This window comes from Harpia harpyja, chromosome 2, assembly GCF_026419915.1.
Source record: "Harpia harpyja isolate bHarHar1 chromosome 2, bHarHar1 primary haplotype, whole genome shotgun sequence".
NCBI lineage: Eukaryota > Metazoa > Chordata > Aves > Accipitriformes > Accipitridae > Harpia > Harpia harpyja.
In genome coordinates this window covers 90,397,265-90,414,915 of record NC_068941.1, presented here as the reverse complement: position 1 = coordinate 90,414,915, position 17,651 = coordinate 90,397,265, and the positions used below count along the sequence as shown (strand labels likewise).

General features: G+C 67.9%; 3 protein-coding genes across 4 annotated transcripts; 2 read left to right on the top strand and 1 right to left on the bottom strand.

The window, feature by feature from the left end:
• The first annotated feature begins 79 nt into the window (after positions 1-79).
• LOC128139039 (rho-related BTB domain-containing protein 2-like) lies at positions 80-6,224 on the top strand. 2 transcript variants are annotated; one of them, XM_052780944.1, is made up of 9 exons: positions 80-382; positions 502-605; positions 2,360-2,545; positions 2,655-3,583; positions 3,957-4,075; positions 4,395-4,545; positions 4,783-4,871; positions 5,003-5,108; positions 5,208-6,224. In XM_052780944.1, exons 1-9 carry the CDS (start codon positions 191-193, stop codon positions 5,375-5,377), a joined length of 2,046 nt encoding a protein of 681 aa, XP_052636904.1. In that variant the 5' UTR covers positions 80-190; the 3' UTR covers positions 5,378-6,224. The 2 variants fall into 2 exon arrangements, with proteins under 2 accessions (XP_052636904.1, XP_052636905.1); XM_052780945.1 differs by lacking the exon at positions 502-605 and having other exon boundaries at positions 310-382.
• Positions 6,225-7,606: 1,382 nt separating this feature from the next.
• Positions 7,607-14,089, bottom strand: WDR54 (WD repeat domain 54). Its single transcript, XM_052780946.1, is given in 11 exon segments — positions 7,607-7,838; positions 8,164-8,238; positions 8,415-8,459; positions 8,461-8,578; positions 8,768-8,868; positions 10,893-11,020; positions 11,341-11,397; positions 11,794-11,860; positions 12,095-12,157; positions 13,087-13,306; positions 14,032-14,089. Coding segments are annotated over 11 exon segments (1,026 nt in total). The 5' UTR covers positions 14,052-14,089; the 3' UTR covers positions 7,607-7,706.
• A 510-nt stretch (positions 14,090-14,599) lies between these two features.
• On the top strand, positions 14,600-17,387 carry C2H2orf81 (chromosome 2 C2orf81 homolog). Its single transcript, XM_052811359.1, has 3 exons — positions 14,600-15,199; positions 15,356-15,562; positions 16,068-17,387. Exons 1-3 carry the CDS (start codon positions 14,657-14,659, stop codon positions 16,977-16,979), a joined length of 1,662 nt encoding a protein of 553 aa, XP_052667319.1. The 5' UTR covers positions 14,600-14,656; the 3' UTR covers positions 16,980-17,387.
• Positions 17,388-17,651: the final 264 nt, after the last annotated feature.

Genomic DNA, 17,651 nt, shown 5'->3' with positions numbered 1-17,651 from the left:
GGGAGGGGCGGAGCGGCGGGACGGGCGCGGATTGGCGGCGGGGCGGGGCGGGGCGGGGTAACGGGCCCGGGCGGCGGCGGGCGGCGGGCGGCGGAGCGGCGGAGCGGCGCGGGCATGGGCGGGGGGCGGCGCTGAGCGCGGCCGCTCCGTGCGGGGCCGCTGCCCGGGGCCCGGCGTCCCCGCGGCGCCCATGGACCTGGACGTGGACTACGAGCGCCCCAACGTCGAGACCATCAAGTGCGTGGTGGTGGGCGACAACGCCGTGGGGAAGACGCGGCTGATCTGCGCCCGCGCCTGCAACGCCACGCTCAGCCAGTACCAGCTGCTGGCCACGCACGTCCCCACCGTCTGGGCCATCGACCAGTACCGCGTCTGCCAGGAGGTGCGGGGCACTGGGGCGCGGGGGGGGGGCGGGGGCGCCGGGGGGCGCGCCGGGGGGGGGGGGGCGGCTCCGGGGCTCCGGGGCCGGGGCCGTGACGGCGGCGGTCCCTGTCCGGGCAGGTGCTGGAGCGCTCCCGGGACGTGGTGGACGAGGTCAGCGTCTCCCTGCGCCTCTGGGACACCTTCGGGGACCACCACAAGGACCGGCGCTTCGCCTATGGCAGGTGGGACCGCGGGTGCCCCGACGCCCGCCACCGGCACCCCAAACCACCACCGGCACCCCGAGCCCCGCCACCGGCACCCCAAACCACCACCGGCACCCCGAGCCCCGCCACCGGCACCCCAAACCACTGCCAGCGCCCCATCCCACCACCGGCACCCTCGCCCACCACCCGCACCCCAAACCACCGCCAGCACCCCGCCCCCGCCCCAGCCCTGCCTTCCCTGGGGGGATGTGGAGCCGAAGGGGCCCCCATGGCTCCTGCCAACACCCAGAGAGCAGCTTTGGCACCCCAAACCCTCAGGGGGAGCCGGGCGTGCCCCCAAGCCCCCGGCCAGGGGCTGCTCTCAGCACCCTGGGGGCACCATGGCCCACGGCTCGGACAGCAGCAGGGCTGTGGGCCCCGACAGCCCCCCACCCCGGGCAGGGAGATGCCGGTGCTCGTGGCTTCCCCGGGGGGCAGCCGGCACCAGGCACGCCGGGGTTGACCTGTTTGGGGAGGGGGGGGCGGCTCTGGGGTGCTGGTTGGGGTGCTGGGACCCTTCCCTTGGGAGTGCTGGCCTGGCAGCAGGAGATGCCCCTGGGCCGTGGCTGAATGGTCACCACCCCCCCAGCCCCCCCACGCTCCCTGTGCTGTAAACACCCCCCTTCCTCGTGGCCACTGGCACGTCCAGGCTCTTATCGCCTGCCACACCGTGCCAGCGCGGCTTGGCACACTCTAACCTCCCGTCCGCACTGCCCGGGGCCAGGGGCCGCGGCACTGGCCGCAGGGTGGGGGCACCCCTGGCTGGGGGGGGATGTGGGGGGCTGCCCCAGCCACGAGTGCCCGAGGTGCTCGGTGTTGCCTGCCCCGCTGGGACTGCTGGCTTCGACCCTGCAGGGCGGTGGGTGCCGGGTCCCAGCCCGGGCCGACATCACCTGCGGGTGAGCGGCGGCTCCTGTGCTGGCCGGGGGCCCGCGGAAGGCGGCGGGTGGCATCTATCTTGGTCCCTGACACGGGCCCGGCTCCAAACGCGCCTCCTGGTCACGTCTCGGCAAGGCGCAGACTAAAAACAAACCAGGTCTGGGGCCACGTGGCTGCTCCCGGCCGCCTTATAAGGCCCCGGGGGCTGCGGGGACCTGGGTGCTGCTGGCACCTCCCGCGTGTCCCCTGTCACCTTGCCCGGGGAGGCTCCCCCGAGCCACTGGCAGTGCCGGCGCAGGGCTGGGACGACGGCGGTGGTGTGACAGCCCCATGCCAGGCACAGGGAAGGGGCTCGGGGCGTCCAGGCAGGGTCAGTCCCTGCAGCCCTGCCTATGCCAGGGGCCGGCACACGCTCCGGCACTCACCGGGCCGCTCTCCGTGGGCCCCTCCTTGCACCCGCTTGTGCTTGGCTGCTGCCCCGGTGCTCTGCAGGGTGTTTCTGGGGCCAGGACAAGCCCTGTGCTATACCCGAGCTGGGGCAGCCCTTGGCTTGGCCGACCGTGGTGACCTAGAGCCGGGTGCCCTCACCTCCCTCCTCGGTCTTGGCTGCTCCCGTGCACAGCCATGGGGCTCTCGGGGGCCGTCGGGCTCCCCGGGTCTGTGGGGCAGAGCTCTGCCGGGGTAGGTGGGGGGTCCCAGGCTGCGTGTCCCTGGACAGGTATGGGACCCCAGTGCCATTCCCCGAGCAAGGCGGGGTGCAGAGGGTGGCTTGGGGATGCAGGGTGACAGTGGGTCGCACAGGGACAGGGCTGCCCTCACCCTCTTCTTCCTCCTCCTCCTCCTCCTGGCTGCAGGTCGGATGTGGTCGTGCTCTGCTTCTCGCTGGCGAACCCCAACTCCCTGCGCCATGTGAAGACGATGTGGTACCCTGAGATCAAGCACTTCTGCCCCCGGACGCCCATCGTGCTGGTGGGGTGCCAGCTGGACCTGCGCTATGCCGACCTGGAGGCCGTCAACCGGGCCCGGCGCCCCTTGGCCAAGTGAGGCTGCCGCGCCAGGCGGGTGGGGGGTGGCGGGGCCGGGGGGCCGGCCGGGGACCAGGGCCACTCTGTGCGCGGTGACACAGCCCCACTCTGTCCCCCCCCCCAGGCCCATCAAGCCCACGGACATCCTGCCCCCGGAGCGGGGCCACGAGGTGGCCAAGGAGCTGGGGGTACCCTACTACGAGACCAGCGTGGTGGCCCAGTTCGGCATCAAGGACGTCTTCGACAACGCCATCCGGGCCGCCCTCATCTCCCGCCGGCACCTCCAGTTCTGGAAGTCCCACCTGAAGAAGATGCAGCGGCCGCTGCTGCAGGCCCCCTTCCTGCCTCCCAAGCCCCCGCCGCCTGTCATCCAGGTCCCCGACCCGCCGGCCAGCCGCGGCTGGGGCCCCGCCGCCCTCTTCTGCACCCCGCTCTGCGCCGACGTCGTCTTCCAGCTGCAGGGCGGCCAGCGGGTCTTCGCCCACCGCGTCTACCTGGCCACCTCCTGCTCCAAGTTCTACGACCTCTTCACCCTGGAGGGGCCGCGGGGGGGGGCCAAGGAGCCGGCCACCCGCACCAAGAGCCTGGACGGGGAGCGGGGGGCCCTGGCCGAGGGGGCGCGCGCCCCGCTGCGGACTTCGCAGAGCGACGATGCCCTGCGGCCGACGGCGGGGGACGGCGCGGCCCCCGGCAGCGGCGGCCGTGACCTGTCGGGCTGGGGCCGCGGCTTCGTCAGCATGCGCTGGGAGCTGGTGGCGGACCCGGTGGCCGGGCGGGAGAAGCGGATGGCGGTGGTGTGCATGGACCGGCGGGTGCAGGCGGAACCCTTCCGCGCCGTGCTGGAGTACCTCTACACCGGGCGGCTGGACCAGGCCCGCGGGGACCTGATGCAGGTGGCCACCATCGCTGAGCTGCTGGAGGTCTTCGACCTGCGCATGATGGTGGCCAACGTGCTCAACAAGGAGAGCTTCATGAACCAGGAGATCACCAAGGCTTTCCACGTCCGCCGCGCGAACCGCATCAAGGAGTGCCTGGGGAAGGGGGTCTTCGCAGGTAGGGGGGTCCCTGGCCGGGGAGAGGGCAGAGCGGGGGCTGCTCTGGCCGGGGACATCACCCGGCTCCTTCCCCTCCAGCCGAGTGTCCCGGCTCCCACGGTGCCCTGCATGGACCCGGGGCTCCCGGCCACCCCGATCCCCCTCCCTCCACCGAGGCCATTGTGGTCTGGGGTCCTGGAGCCCTCGTCCCTTCACCGTGCCGTCCCCGGTACCCAGGTGGCAGTGCCACATTCCCCGGGCTGGGTCAGCCATAGCTGGGGGGGGGCTGCAGGCGTTGCCTGGGGTGTGTGTCCCTGGGCCAGCCGTGTCAGGGGCTGGGGTGGCCGAGGGGTGACCGTCCCTGCACTGAGGCCGTCCCCTTGCCGTCCCAGACGTGGTTTTCCGTGTGGATGACGGGGCCGTGCCGGCACACAAGCCCCTGCTCATCGCTGGCTGCGACTGGATGATGGCCATGTTCCGGGGGGCTTTCCGGGAGAGCTACGCTGCCGAGGTGAGGGGCCGTGGGGGGACGAGGACAGTGGGAGGGGTGTCACTGCTGGCTCTGCCATGGGGCTGCTGGGAGGACGGGCTTCTCTTGGCAGCGCCGGCTCTGCTGGAGGCTGGCTCGGACCCCCGGCCCTGGCACACACGAGTCCTGCTTTCCTCTTGCTGGAGAGAAAGCAGGGGCCTGTGCCCGGGGTGCGGGGCGGGCTGTGCCGTGGCAGGCGCTGCCGGTGGCCGGGCAGGGTCCGTCCTTCCCGCTGAGCCTGTCCCGCTGCCGGCGGCGGCTCTGCGTGCCGGGCCCCCCCCCCAGACCCCCTGTCCCACAGGTCTCCCTGCCCGGCACCAACTGCGCCTGCCTGCGCGCCGTCCTTGACTTCCTCTACACCGGCGTCTTCACCCCCACGCCCGACCTGGATGCGATGGAGCTCCTCATCCTCACCAACCGCCTCTGCCTGCCCCGGCTGCAGGCGCTCACAGGTGAGGCCCGGGTGCCCCCGGCCCCCCCCGCCCCGGCCCCCGTTGACGTCACCTGCCAATACAATTACGGAACTGCTGGGATGGGGATCGATGCGTCCCCAGTGTGTCATTAATGGTCCTTATGTAAGAGCCGGACGAGCCCGGCTTAGCCCCGGGGTGCAGCCCGGCTGCTGGGGCGCACGTCCCCGGCGTGCGCGGCCCCCCCCAGCGCTGACAGCCCCCCCTCTCCGCCCCCAGAGCAGTACGCCGTGGACGAGCTGCTGCGAGCCTTCATGCAGCGGGTGGAGATCGACGAGCAGGTCATCATCTACCTGGAGATGACGCAGGTACGTGGTGGGGCTGCTGCGGCTGTGGCTTGGCGGGGGGGGATGCAAATCCCCACGGGGCAGGCGGTGGCGGGGTGTGGGCAGCTGCCTGCGGCGTCTTGTGCCCCGCTCAGCCCCGTCTCTGCCCGCAGTTCCACAACGCCCGGCAGCTGGCCGCCTGGTGCCTGCACTACATCTGCACCAACTACAACAGCGTCTGCCGCCGCTTTCCCCGGGAGATGAAGTTCATGTCCGCAGGTACGGCGCGGGGGGGGACGCGAGGGCAGGAACGCCGTCGGGACGGGGACTGTGCCGTGCCGTGCCGTGCCCTGACGCGCCGGTGCCGTGCCCCTGCAGAGAACCAGGCGCACTTTGAGCGGCACCGCTGGCCGCCGGTCTGGTACCTGAAGGAGGAGGACCTGTACCTGCGCTCCAAGAAGGAGCGGGAGCGGGAGGAGCAGCTGCAGCGCAAGCAGCACACCCGCAGCAAGTGGTGCTTCTGGCGGCCCTCGCCCCACGTCTCCTGAGCCGAGGGGGGGGCACGGCCGGGCTGGGGGCCGCCCGCTCGGACCCTCTCCCCTCCGAGGGCTGCTGTCCCCCCCCCTCCGCCGGCCGCTGCCCGTTTACACCCCCCCCATCCCGGCTGTTTACAGGCGCTGCTCGCCGTTGCCGCTCGCTGGGTTGTGGCCCGTTCTCCCCGCCGTGCCTTTTCCTGGCACGGGAGCGGGGCCGGCCATGCCGAGCTGTGCCGTGCCGTGCCGTGCCGTGCCGTGCCGGCAAGGCCCCCTCCGCCCCGGCCAACGCTGGTGCTACCTCTGACCGAGCAGTATTGTCGGGCTGGGGGCAGGCAGGGAGCGGGGGCTCTGCCGGCCTCCTCCTCCTCCTCCTCCCGGGGGGGTCCCCCAGCCCATGCCAGGTGCTCCCCCAGGCAGGGCTCTCCGGTGCTGTATTTTCTTCCCCCCCCACCCCCCGACAGAGGCGGGGGGGGGGGGGCCAAGCTGTGAGCGGGGCAGGAGGGTGGGATGGGCGCGGGGGTCCCTGGGGTCCCTGGGTGCTTGTGTGGCTGTAAGAGCTGCTCCTGCCCGGGGGGGAGGGTGGCCCGGCCCCCCCCAGCTCATCTCTGTGCCTTGGACAGGCCCCTGCAGGGCCACGGGCTGTGTCTCTGTGGTGGGGGCCATCGTCCCTGGCCCGGGTGTCCCGGGGTCCCTGGGCTGAACTGCACAACCGTTTTTACACTTTTTTAACCCCTGCCCCACGAGCACACCGGCCCTCGGGCCCCCCCCCCCGCCCCGGCTGCCCTAGCACTGTGAGCGGGGCTGCCCACGCCTCTCAGCATCGGCTGTTTTAACCTTTAATAAAGCCTTTTGTAACGGGCCTGGACTCAGCTCTTGCCCCCCCACGCAGGAAGGAGAGACACAGAGCAGACGCTTCATTCAGGTGCATTTATCATGGGTGGGGGGTACACAGCACATGGGGTGGGTGGGGAACAGGAGCATGGGGTCTTGACCCATAGCTGGGGGAGATACAGCACACAGGGTGGGGGCGGTTAGCGCATGGAGGGGACTGACCTCTATCTGAGGGGGTTACAGCTCATAGGTGGTGTGTGTTTGGGGGGAAAAAAAGGACTGGGGTACATGGGGGGGGGGGTGTCTGTGCCCCATAGCTGGATTCCTGGCTGCAGCCCTCACCCCAGTGTGGCAGGAGGGGCTGGGGGCTGTGGTGGGGGCCCGGCTCTGGCTGGGAGCTCTCCCCTGCCCTGCTCAGGGCTGAGCTTGCCCCACAGCACCGGGGCTGGGGCCCTCCATGCACCCGTGGCCCCACAGGGCCCTGGGAGCGGAGCTGGAGACCGAGCTCGTCCCTGGGGTCATGTCAGCTCCTGTGGCCGGGACAGGAGGGCTGGGGCAGGGCAGCCCCCAGGGGAAGGGGCCGAGTGCTGCAGGGGAGGGGGGGGGCTGAGGCAGAGCAGTCTGAGCACAGCATCTGCCCCCCCTGCTTCCAGCACAGCCTGGTTGGGGCAATAGGTAGGGCCAAAGCCAGCTGGGGGGGGGCGCAGGGCAAGAACAGGGGGACAGTATGGTGGCTCTGCTGGCGGGGACCGGCGGGACTGTCCCTGGGGCGTCCTGGCAGGGAGTGCGGTGCAGCTGCCTCTGCCTTTTCCAGCCCAAGAGCACAGCTGCGGCCCCGCACATCTGGCCAGCAGCCGCTGGGATGCAAGGTCCCACAGGGACCCACGGGTCCCCACGGCACCCCGGGCAGGAGAAGAGGCTCCTCTCCTCCTCCCAGGTAACTGTGCCGCCCCGGGGGAGGGCGGCCCCACGGGTGCTGCACCCACGAAGCGCCACCGCCCCGTCTGGGACCGGCTCCCGAGGCTCTCCCGGCCGGAGCAGCGTGTAACACAGGTTTGCCCTGGCTCCTCTCCCGTCTGAACCAGAGCTGCCGCTGGGAAGAAGGGAGCCGGTTCTGCTCCCAGCCATGCTGCCTCCTTCCCTCCAGGAAGGCCGGGGGGGGCAGGCAGGAGGAGAGCACCTGGCCCAGGGACCCGCTCAGGGTCCTGCGTAGCCAGAGCAGCTCCAAGCCCACGTTCGCTGCGCCTGAACACACCACGCCGAGGGCAGTTTTGCTTTGGGAGCGAGGGGGATCCTGGCTCAGCTCCACCTTCCCACAGATTTCCACCACCCCGCTGGGGGCACAGCCCTGTACTGCCACTGCCCAGGCCCCACGGAGCAGAAGTCGGGGGTCTGTGCTGAACCCCCCTTGCTTACGGTGCCTCGGTGCCGATGCACCACGGTGCTGGGGTAGCCCAGCTCTCCTTGCGTGGCCCCAGTGCTGCCCTGGACAGACCCCGCAGCTCGCAGCCTACGCCCGGCCATAGCAGTAGATCTCGCTCAGGTCATAGCCGGTGACGGCGAAGGAGTTTCCCTCGGGGTCGCAGAAGCGGGCACCGCAGACCTGGGTGTCGGTCACACACTCGGCATGGCAGTGCTCGATCTGCAGCGGAGAGAGGAGCCGGAACGGTGGCACAGACTGAATAAAGTACAACCCACCACAGCCGGCTTGTACCTCCGCCAGTCCAGGACAGGACTGGGGATCACAGCAGGAGGAAAGAGGACAACTGTGCCACCCCACGGCAGCTCTGACTGGGCCCGGCTGGGTTTCCACTGAGCAGTGAGCCCCTCTCCGTGGCCATGGTGCCTCACCGGAGGCTGCAGGACAGAGCAGCACCTGCGCCGTGACCCCACGGGGCAGCGACGGCTTGGAGTGCCGCATACTCGCCGCAGGCTCCCCAGCGAGGGCTGCCGCTGCCCAGACTCACCTCGACATCGTCGGTGTCCAGGTTCCTGCTGAGCTTCCAGACATGAACAAAGGAGTCCTCCGCGCCCGACAGCAGCTGCAAAGGGAGCGGGACAGACGCCGTGGGGACCGGGAGGCTGCAGGGATGCCACAGAGGTGGCAGTGCTGTGTGCCGGGGCAAGGGAGCAGTCCCTGCCTGGCCATCCGTGAGCTGCCACGCTCCAGGCCGGCAGGATGCCGGGGTGGGATGCTGCACACAGGCTGAGGCTGTACCTTTCCTGTCTGCGGCGCCACGTCCAGGGCGTAGATCCATCTAGCTGTGAGCGTTGACCTCGGCACGCAGGAGGCCGGTCGCTGCCTCGTACAGCCGAATCTGCCCATTTCCGTAGCCAGCAGCCACGATCCCGTTCCACAGCTTCACAGAGGCGCAGCAGCAGCTGGGCACAGGGGCACGTTTCACCTCCTCCCTTCCCAGCTGCAGACCCACACGCCAGGGGCTGGTGCCGGGCATCGCTCCTGCCACCCTCCCGTCCCTTGTGTGACACCGAGGCGGTCTGCCCAGGGATGCCCGACATCATCCACTGACGGGACGCCGCTGTGTCGCTCCATCCGCCCCTTGGGCTTACCCAAAGGCCGGGATTTTGCTGAGCAGGGTGAACTCCTCTCCCGTGCTCCAGATGCAGAGAGTCCCAGCGTCATCGGCGGTCACCAGGTCACCAGCCCCATCCTATGAAGCCAGAGGCAGGTCAGCCTCTGCCCCGGCACTGCTCGCAGGGCAGCCGGCTCCGCCAGCGGCGCCGAGCAGCTGACTCACACCAGGCAGAAGGTTCTTGCTGCCCCAGTTGCTTGCGCCACTAAAGTTGCTGCAAAGCAAAGCCAGAGCCTGCAGCAGAACAAGCTTAAAGTTTAACAGCTCACAGAAACTGCTGACACATTTTGTGAACAAGCGAGGCTTGGCTGGGATCACTCATCGGCACTGCAGTTCAAACATGTTTGTGTTTGGCAACGCTAATCATACCCAGGATAAATTTCTAGGAAGAATGACTGCATCCCCTCCTTCTGCACCCGAGTCTCGACACTCTTCACCTTACAGGCGCCTGGGATTTCACACACCAGGCTCCATCTCTCGCCCGCTAGGAAGTCTTTAAACAAACCATGGTGCAAAGTCCAAGAGAGGTGCGTTAGAGGACAGTCACCGCAGACAGAGGTAAATGACAGAACAGCTTTCGTGTAAACAAGCTCCTTATCCAGGCTAATTGGGAACTAGTTCTAAGCAATTAATTGTTCAGGGAAGTCCCAAATGCAGAGAAAGTTAAATGTAACTAATTAGAGAAAGTATAAGGAAGTGTCCTCGTTGGGAAGGAAGCAGCCAATAATGAAGCAGCCAATTAGTGCACCTGCAGAGATGTCAACCGGAGTGAGCTGAACTAAAGGAAGCCCCATCCCGGTCCCAGACTGTGCTCTGTAATAGGTAAAGTTATCTCATCTGCCATGAGAAAGGTCACCGGTACTGCTGGCAGCTTGGGTCAGTTATCTCCCTCTGCTGATGAGGGGGGAAAGGCTCGTCCCTTCAGCTAGCCCACGGGCACGGCTCTGCCCTCGGCTTCCTCACACCTGCAGGCACCAACCCCTCCCCGGGCCCGGCTTGGGGAGGAGAAGCAGGGTCCTGTACTGGCATTCAGCACCCTGGGATGGCTCCGGAGACATGGGCAGGACATGTCCCATGCCCTCCTCTCACCGCACTCCCGCAAGGAGGGTCTGCTGTAGTATCTCACTGCTCTGATGGCAGGAGCATAAACTTTAGCATGGGTTAATTCACGGCCAGTTTTTTTGCTCCTTTGCTCTCTTACCACAACTGGCCTTTAGCTTCAACAGCTCTTCTGTGCTCTGGCACTTAGCCCGATGGATCACGGGATACTCTGGGCCAGCAACAAGCTGCGCTCCCGCAGCCACGCTGTGTGTGTGTGGGATCAGCTCCTTCACCACCTTTCTTGCCCTTCTCTGCTTCAGCATTTGTGTTCCCAGAGTCTGGGTGATCAGGACTGAGATTCAGTCAGCTGAGAACATGGAGACCGAGGTGCTAAGAAGGCAGAGATGGGCTGAATGCCGATGGGAACTGGGACAGTGGGATAACTGATGGGGTGGCTGCTCCCAGCTGCCCAGGCAGCAAAGGGAACAGCCCTAAAATACCAGTGTACGACTGCAGTGTTTTAAACTACATTTGACTCCAGTTTGCCTTGCCTTGAGATGCCACACTAAGCCATGGCAGGATGGCTCACAGGCTCTTTGGAGCAGGGGCTGAGGGAAGTGGCAATCCCAAGCTACCTCCTCCCCCAGGCGTATCCTACCCTGACAGGGGAGACCCCCCCTTGTGCAGAGACAGCCAGAAAAGCCAATGTCCCTGGTGAAGGGAGGGATGGCAGAGCCACCCGCTCTCCTGCGCTGTGGAAAGCAGCCAGCTCTGGGGCAGCTCTGCCACATCACAGCCTCCCCAGAGCTCGCCAGCAGCAGGGATTGGGCTGGCCATGGAGAGCACCAGCTCCTGGGGCAAGGGGCTGCACCCTGGGATCAGTTCAGCCATGGCCAGGGCCTGGGTAAACCTCAGCTCCCAGAGCCGGCACCTGTGAGGTGTCCCCAAGACAGCCGTGGGGCCGAGGGGGACCGCTGGAGTCCCCACCTACCCCCCGTCCCAGTGCCAGGGACCCCCACCGGCTCCTCTGGTCCAAGCGGCTGCCGACAGCGCACACGTACCGGAGCCTGGCCCAACTCTGCCGCGATGTCGGTGATGGCATCGTGGTGCTGCTCCAGAACCTCGCTCACCGTGATGTTCGTCCCTTTGGGGGGGATGTCAAACACCAGCACTAGCCCAGAGGACGTCCCTGCGGACAGGCCGGAGGAGGCATCAGCGTGGACTTGTCCCACCCCATCCCGGGACTGAGCCTCCCGCTCTTGCCGTGCCTGCAGCCAGGCTCCTCGCTCCCCCCGAGACCTGCTGCCTCCATGGGGCTGCTCCTCACAGACACCGCTCGCCGACCTGCCCCTCTGTTCAGCACAGACGCTCCCACAGAGCAGCTCCAAGGGCAACCCAGCCCCTTTGGCTGCACCCCACATCGTTACACCGTCCCTGGGCCTCAGTGACACCCACCCCCAGCACCACCCTCCCTTCTCATCCTTCCCCAAACTCCCGGGCTTGGCTCACCCACGCAGATGAAGCGTCCGCCAGCTGCAGCGATCCCTCGAGCAAACACTGCTTGTGCTGAAAGCAAACCAAGAGCCAGTCACGACCTGCGGCACCTCCCAGGATCGGGGAGACCGGTGCAGCGGCATGAGGCACCAGGGTGCCTGTTTGAGTTTCATCTTTAAGGCTAGTCCCATAGCTGCCATACTGGAACCCTTCCGAGCCCCTTTCTGGGCACCCGATGGGCCAGGACAGAGTAGTCAGGGTGACACTATGACCTCTTCCAGACCCTTCTGCTAAACTGCTGTGTCAGACTGTCCTGGCTCAATCCCAGCCGGGTCCAGGAGCAAGGCTGCTGGGGGTCTCTAGGCCAGGAGGAACTGGGCTGCACTACAGGTATCATGCACATCCGGGGAAGGAGAGCGGGCAGAGGGACTGGGGGGCTCCTCACGGCGCTCCCACTGCGGGATTTACCTGGAGTATGTTCTGCGACGTCCAGCGCGTGCCAATAAACCATGATGGAGCCATCGGACTCGTACATCTGGAGAGAGAAAGCGACAAGGTAAGGCCCAAGAGGGTGGGGAAGTTTCTCTTATGGCTTCAGGCTCAACCGCTGCCCTGAGAGGTCTCCAAGCGAGAGTGACAGCCCTCTGGGTGCATGGCAGGACCTCCAGAAGGTTCCCCCGCATCCCCAGGAGCCCAGCTGTCCTCACAGCAAGCTCATCCTCCCGGCGTTATGACTTTGCTTCTCGCCCTCTGTGGAAAACCGCCTCACCTGGATCCCTTTCTGAGAGGTCAGCACCAGCAGGACCCGTGACGGCAGGACGCACCACGCGGCCTGGAAGGAAAGGCAGCTCAGCAGGAGTCCAGGGAGGGGGAAGACGGGGCAAAAGCCCTCCCCACCTGCCAGGGGAGGGACGGTCCGCAGTCGCCCAGAGACGGGTGTGTTTCTGGCTCCTGTCAGGGGTTACAGGAGGTGGGTCCCTACCATCCTCGGGGACCTCTCCAAGGTCTCACAAACCTTCTCAGGAGGCTCCTTCCCTCTCTCCCTCCCTGTAATTAGGACACTGCAGGCTCCTGCTTCTGTCCTGGCAGTTCTACAGCCACGTGCACTCAGCTGGGAAGGCCCTTCCTTCCCCCTCCATAGCTCCACTGTTTCCTCCCTGCACTCAGCAGATGGCCTGTTTGGGCCTTGTGGTCAATGGGTCCCATCCACCCCAGTTAGAGCAGGTTGTCGTTTAAGCGCAGACCTCTGCTAAGGCCAAGGCACCCTACCGAGGTGAGCATCATCCTCATCGGGGCACGGAAACTGAAGCAAACACTGAGAAACGATGTCATGGCAAACCCCAGGCACCCTTTGTCACACTGTGCTGTCCCATCTGGCTCCCACCGGCTCTGGTGAACTTGCCAGCAGCACCGCACTCCTTCCACCCAGCACCTACGCTCTGTGCAGCCATCTGTCCCCACCACCCCCTCCGCAATCCCGTTGGGAGCCGTCTAATCGGTTTACGGGGTTGTTCTGGCTCCACTTTGGAGGCAGCAGGGCACTGCTTACGGCCCAGGCTATGGAACTTGCTTCCCGTTAGGCTGTTGGGGGAGCAGAGCTGTCTAAACAGCTGCTGCGTGTCGCAGCCCCCCCGGTGAGGGCTCTGCTGGAAGGCCGGCAGCTCGCAGGCAGCAGCTAACGAGGCCGGCAGCTCGCTCGCTCTCCCCGAGCTGCACGACCCAGCGCGGAGGACCCCGCGGCCCAAGAAGGGGTGCCTCTACCTGGGTGAGGACGGAGGTGCTGATGGCCATCCCGCCCTCCTTCGCCTGCAGCTGGCGGTGGGAGAAGCCGAGCCCGTCGGCGCTGACCACGCTCAGGCTGGGGCCGTGCACGGCGCTGAAGCAGGCGAGCTGCCGGCCGGGCGGGCGCAGCACGCTGAGGTTGTTGTACAGCGCTGCGCTGCTGCTCTTCAGCTGGATGCTCTTCTCCTTGCGGTACATCCTGCGGGGCAGCACCGGGGCAGCGCCAGGGACACCGGGGCGGCTCCAGGCACACCGGGGCAGCACCGGGGCGGCGTCAGAGACACCGGGGCGGCTCCAGGCACACCGGGGCAGCACCGGGGCAGCGCCAGGGACACCGGAGCGGCTCCAGGCACACCGGGGCAGCACCGGGGCGGCGCCAGGGACACCGGGGCGGCTCCAGGCACACCGGGGCAGCACCGGGGCGGCGCCAGGGACACCGGAGCGGCTCCAGGCACACCGGGGCAGCACCGGGGGCAGCGCCAGGGACACCGGAGCGGCTCCAGGCACACCGGGGCAGCACCGGGGCGGCGCCAGGGACACCGGGGCGGCTCCAGGCACACCGGGGCAGCACCGGGGCGGCGCCAGGGACACCGGAGCGGCTCCAGGCACACCGGGGCAGCACCGGGGCAGCGCCAGGGACACCGGAGCGGCTCCAGGCACACCGGGGCAGCACCGGGGCGGCGTCAGAGACACCGGGGCGGCGTCAGGGCAGTGCCAGGGACACCGGGGCAGCTCCAGGCACACCGGGGCAGCGCCGGGGACACCGGCCGCGCACCCCCCGCGGCAGCGGCCCAGGCAGGGCCGTCCCTGCCCCGGCGCTCTCCCCGTCCCCCGCCTCCCGGGTTTCCCCCCCCCCCCCGGGGACGCTCCCCCCGTCCCCGCTCCCGGGACTCCCGCCGTCCCCGGGACCCCGCGTTCGCTCACTGGGTGTCCGCCGCAGCCATGGAGACGGCGGCGCGGCGTGATGGCGTAGCGGACGGCGTGCAGCTGTGGCGTCACCGTGCGCCGTGCGTCGGGGGCGGGGTCAGCGTTGCCATGGGGACCGGGACGCTGCCCGCTGCGGCGTCGGGGAGGGGAATGGCCGAGGTGAGGGGGGTACGGGCGAGGGGGGCGAGGGGGTGGGTTGGCAGGAGCTGGGGTGTACTGGGGGGTACTGGGGTGTACTGGGGTGTGCTGGGATGAGTTGGGGTGTATTGGGATGTACCGGGATGAGCTGGGGTGTACTGGGATGTGCTGGGGTACCTTGGGGTGTGGTGGGGTGAGCTGGGGCGTACTGGGATGTGCTGGGGTACCTTGGGGTGTGCTGGGGTGAGCTGGGGCGTACTGGGATGTACTGGGGTACCTTGGGGTGTGCTGGGGTGAGCTGGGGTGTACTGGGATGTGCTGGGGTATCTTGGGGTGTGGTGGGATGAGCTGGGGCGTACTGGGATGTACTGGGGTATCTTGGGGTGTGCTGGGGTGTACTGGAGTGTACTGGGATGTGCTGGGGTATCTTGGGGTGTGCTGGGACGAGCTGAGGTACACGGGGGGTGCCAGGGGGGGCACCGGGATGCCATGTCAGAGACACTCCCCCCCCTGCCCTGGGACAGGGCATGGAGGCTCCCCCCCCGCTCCCCCCATAACCCGGTGTCGCTGCCGGGGGCCTGGGGAAGCAGAGACCCCTGGGCCATGTGCGAGGGGGACCTTGTCTCTGGTCCCTCTCAAGCTGAGGGGGGGCCGTATCCGTGGCCAGGAACGCGTGGCCCTGGGGCCGTTCTGCCATTGTCCTGCCCCAGGCTGCAGGTGCCCTGACTGGGGCTCCTCTTGCCCCCCGGGCACCACGCGGAGACGTGGGAGCTGCAAGGGCTGTCGTGCCTCCCTGCAGAAAAAGACCCCCCGGGAGCAGGCGGCCACCTCCAAGTCGCGTGGCGAGAAGTCCCGGCTGCCCACCATCGCCGCTGCCCTAGCCAATGCCGTCCCCGGGCGCCTGCCCGAGGAGGAATGGCTTTCACTGCTCAGGGCTGAACAGAGGGACAGGGACGCCGGGGACATCCTCGCAGAGCTCTTGGGCCGCGTGATGGATGAGTGCACCAAAGCCGATATGGCTCGGCAGGTGAGCGTGCCCAGACCCTGCTTTTGGGGGGATCCCGGGCACCCGGGACGAGTGCAGGTTCCCCACAGCCTCCGCTCCGTGGCGTGGGATGGGGCCCGAGGGCACGGGGTGCTAAGCAGGCCAGAGCGGGGGGCTCATCCCTGCCTCTGCCTGCAGACTGTGGCCTTCACCGTGGGCCAGGCACGGGATGCCCTCCTGCAGATCATCCAGTGGCGCTTCCTGGCGCGGGACGAGGGGGAGACGGACCTCGAGGGAGATAGCAACTGGCAGGAGGACGAGGAGCCCGAGCCCTGCGCCATTGACTCCTGGGCGCAGGGCTCCGTTCCCGTCCTGCGCGTCCATCTGTACCCTGGAGAGGGAGAGGTGAGATGTGCCCCAAACACCCCTGTGGTCCTGAGCGAGCCCCACAGGGAAGGGCCGAGCCTGGGCTGCTCTGGGCCTGTGGGACAGCCGCTGAGCCCCTGGTCCTGGCAGGGGGGTCCTCCGGGTGGTGTTACAGAGCCCCTGCCAAGGCACAGCCTCCCTAAACACCCCCCGAGGAGCCGGGGGCGTCCGTGCTGAGGTGGGCAGGGGGGAGCACGCATGGGCAGGGGGGAAGGGGGAGCTCTGGCTTGTTCGCTGGGGCTGCCCTGGGAGGTGTTTGGTTGTTGCTGGGATGGTTCCCTGCACCGTGATGCCGACGGCCGATCCGTCAGCTCCCATGGGTGAGGAGCAGCGCCCGCACAGCTCCCGTGCACCGAGGGGGCCGGGGCTGCACCCTCTGCCAGTGCTGGCCGGGGGGTCAGCACCGCCGACACCAAGTCACCTCCATCGGGCACCTCGATGCCCCCAGCCCACACCAGGTCCCCCTTTGCTCCCTCCTGGGCAGGTCTCCAGCGTGCGGGCTCCAGGCCAGCACGGAAGGCAGGACCACGCCACGGCAGATGAGGCCGGAGCTCCCCCCGCGCAGACCCTGTGTCCCTGCCAGGTCACCAGCACCAGCACCATCCCGCCCGTGCCAGGGCCGTCCTGCCCAGAGCTGCTGCCGGACGAGGCAGCCATCGCTCCCCGTCTCCCTGAGGGAAAACCTCCCCACACCCGGCCAGCCCCGCTCTGCCTGGCCAGGCCACCAGCCCCCTGCCCGCCCCCAAGCCCGGCCGAGCCCCTGGGGCAGCCGGAGCAGGGACGGTGTCCGCCACGGACCTCCCACGGGGACGTGGAGGGGAGCGGTGCAGCGGTGGTCAGCAGCCACGTGCCACCGCTGCCGCCTCCCTCCTGCACCAGCCTAGTATCAATCCGGTCAGGGAGGCCCCTGCGCAGCATGGGAGCGAAGCGAGAGGGGTCTGGCACCGTCCTGGGGGTCCCCAGGCGGGGTCCCAGCAGCCGGCCTGAGCGCTGGATCAGGCCCCAGGTGGAGGTGCTGGACACGGAGACCAAGCCGCCGGCATGTCCCCAGGGTGCCGGCTGGCGCAGCCGGGGACCAGAGCTGGGCAGCTGGCGGCTGCCCCGGGGGCTGGCCACCGCAGGGAGGGGACGGCTCCAGCCACCCCCCCTGGCATCCCCGCAGCTCCCCGGCCCCATGCCCCGGCAGCTCAGCTCCTTGCTGGACTCCGCTCGGCTGGCCCCCAGTGTGACCGTCAGACGGGACGGCAGCGTGAAGTGCGGGCTCTGCATCCCTGCGCACGGTGAGGAGGAGGAGGAGGAGACGGAGGAGGCCAAGCGGGACCTGAGACCCATCTGCCCCACCGTGCCCTTGCCGGCCATTGCGGCCAGGCAGGTCACGGGCGATGGCGAGTGTTGAAGGCAGCACACCCCCCACACCGCCCCGAGGCCCGTGAGTGGCGTAGGGGGTGAACCCCCTGCTCGGCACCAGCCCCCTCCTGGTCCCCACTGCCCCGGCAGTCCTGCCTGGCTCCTCGCCGTGTCCCATGCGTTTCCCAGGATCAGCTCCGCTGCTCACAGCAGCCCCAGCGTGAGGATGCAGCTGGGTCGGGTTCCCCCGGGCTCCCCATGTGCCGTGTCTCCACTTTGGCAGGGCAGCCGCTGCCCCGGGCAGGAGCCACAGTGCTGTGGGAGGCTGGCGGTGTCCCATGGGCTTCCCCTCCGTCCTCCCCCTCGCACCCCAGGGAGCAGACCTGCCTGATCCCAGAGCTCATCTGCTGGGAAACTGGCTCCAGCAGCTCCGTGGCTGGGTGTTTGGCTGGGTGCTGTTCTCTGTTGACGCGGAAGTCATGGACACTGCACGCAATAAATACGATCAAGCAGATGCCACTTTATTGCCCAAATAGCTCGGTTTATATACTCATCCTGGTTCCCGATCACACGTAAGCTGATTAAAGATTGGTTAGCATGTGCTGTCCACGCGCTTAAAGCAATAGTTTGATTGGATAAGGTTTTCTGATCACGCATATGATTCTCTCCGCCTGTATCCTGTTCTGTGTCCTTCTTTCAGTCACGTATGCCCAACTTTGTT

Coding starts and splice junctions, on each gene's coding strand:
- C2H2orf81 (XM_052811359.1), top strand. CDS start 14,657: ATGCCATGTCAGAGACACTCCCCCCCCTGCCCTGGGACAGGGCATGGA. Junction 15,200..15,355: donor AAGCCGATATGGCTCGGCAG/GTGAGCGTGCCC, acceptor CTCTGCCTGCAG/ACTGTGGCCTTCACCGTGGG. Junction 15,563..16,067: donor TGTACCCTGGAGAGGGAGAG/GTGAGATGTGCC, acceptor CCTCCTGGGCAG/GTCTCCAGCGTGCGGGCTCC.
- LOC128139039 (XM_052780944.1), top strand. CDS start 191: ATGGACCTGGACGTGGACTACGAGCGCCCCAACGTCGAGACCATCAAG. Junction 383..501: donor AGTACCGCGTCTGCCAGGAG/GTGCGGGGCACT, acceptor CTGTCCGGGCAG/GTGCTGGAGCGCTCCCGGGA. Junction 606..2,359: donor CGGCGCTTCGCCTATGGCAG/GTGGGACCGCGG, acceptor TCCTGGCTGCAG/GTCGGATGTGGTCGTGCTCT.